The sequence below is a fragment of the Trypanosoma grayi genome (genome assembly GCF_000691245.1).
Source record: "Trypanosoma grayi strain ANR4 Tgr_695_V1, whole genome shotgun sequence".
Classification (NCBI taxonomy): Eukaryota; Euglenozoa; class Kinetoplastea; order Trypanosomatida; family Trypanosomatidae; genus Trypanosoma; species Trypanosoma grayi.
Genome location: NW_008826314.1, coordinates 7984 through 9254, shown reverse-complemented (window position 1 = coordinate 9254; position 1271 = coordinate 7984). Strand labels below are relative to the sequence as shown.

General features: G+C 60.9%; 1 protein-coding gene across 1 annotated transcript; it reads left to right on the top strand.

Moving 5' to 3' along the window:
- Positions 1–120: 120 nt before the first annotated feature.
- Positions 121–786, top strand: DQ04_06951030 (hypothetical protein; the record flags this gene model as incomplete). Its single annotated transcript, XM_009314953.1, has 1 exon — positions 121–786. The coding sequence occupies one exon, from the start codon at positions 121–123 to the stop codon at positions 784–786; it is 666 nt and encodes a 221-aa protein (XP_009313228.1).
- Positions 787–1271: the final 485 nt, after the last annotated feature.

Sequence of the window (1271 nt, the reverse complement as noted above, 5' to 3'; positions counted from 1 at the left end):
GGCACCTGCACATCGCGCAGGTCGCAGCGGTAGACAATTGGGTACATCTGCTCGTAGCGGAGGAAGCGCTCGGTGATGTGCAGCAGGTTGTTGTCGTGTGTGCTGAGCGCCACCTCCACCATGTGCAGCTGCGACCACAGCCGCAGTGAGCCGCCAATGGTGCTGGTGGTGCCGCCGTCGACATCCGCTGTTTTGCTCGTCAGACTGCTCCTGCTGTTGCTGCTGCTTCTGCCCGATGAAGAGGGGCCGTGGCTGCTGCTGATTGGTGTGTGCGTCAGAGCCACGCCCTTGTCATCGCTATCGGTGTCTTCCCCGTCGTCCTTCCGCGCGCCCATCGCCCTCTTTCTTCGGTGCTGGCGTCGGTGTGGACGCCGCCGTGACGATACCGCTGCTGTTGCTGCATCTTCACCGGTTGCAGGCGCACTGGAGTCGGTGGTGTCGTCTCTGTCCGGTGTCTCGCTGCCGTGCGAGTCATTCTCCTCCAGCTGCGGTTTCTGCCCCTCACGCGGCCGCACGCGCAGCTCGTACGTCTTCTGCCGGCACAGCGCAGACGGCGCGCCCCAATCCAAATCCTCCGCCTCCGCTACGTCACGCATCGCGGCAAAGGAGGCGAGCTGCTGGAGCAGCGTCGGACTGCGGCAACTCGTGAGTGTGGTACTGAGCATGCCACCCTGCGGTGGCGGCACGGCGGCGGTGAGGAGCGTGAGGAGAAACGCCATGGCAATAACTGCTGGGCCGCGGTTGCCCAGCGGGAGCAGCACCGTCCCGTCGCCGGTGAGCCGCTGACTGCTGCGCTGCATCGATTTCCTTGTGGGACGCCGCAGCTGTGTGCGTGTGTGTGTGTGTGTGTGTGTGTGTGTGTGTGTGTGTGTGTGTGTGCACTCACTGCTAACCTGTGGTGCCGCCAGCACCAGAGAGAGAGAGAGANCTGCGCTGCATCGATTTCCTTGTGGGACGCCGCAGCTGTGTGCGTGTGTGTGTGTGTGTGTGTGTGTGTGTGTGTGTGTGTGTGCACTCACTGCTAACCTGTGGTGCCGCCAGCACCAGAGAGAGAGAGAGAGAGAGAATGCGGAAGAGAGAGAATGCCCAAAAGCTCAGCACTGCGAGTGATCATGTGTGCGGGCGTAGTCACACAGCCACCGGTATTCCCCCTCTTTGTTTCTTTCCACATGACATCGTCAGCGAAATTCTTTTCGGTTTAAAACGAAACATAAACGAACTTTTCTTTCCTCTCTCTCTCGTTCAGCCCCCCTCTGCCCCACACATTATGC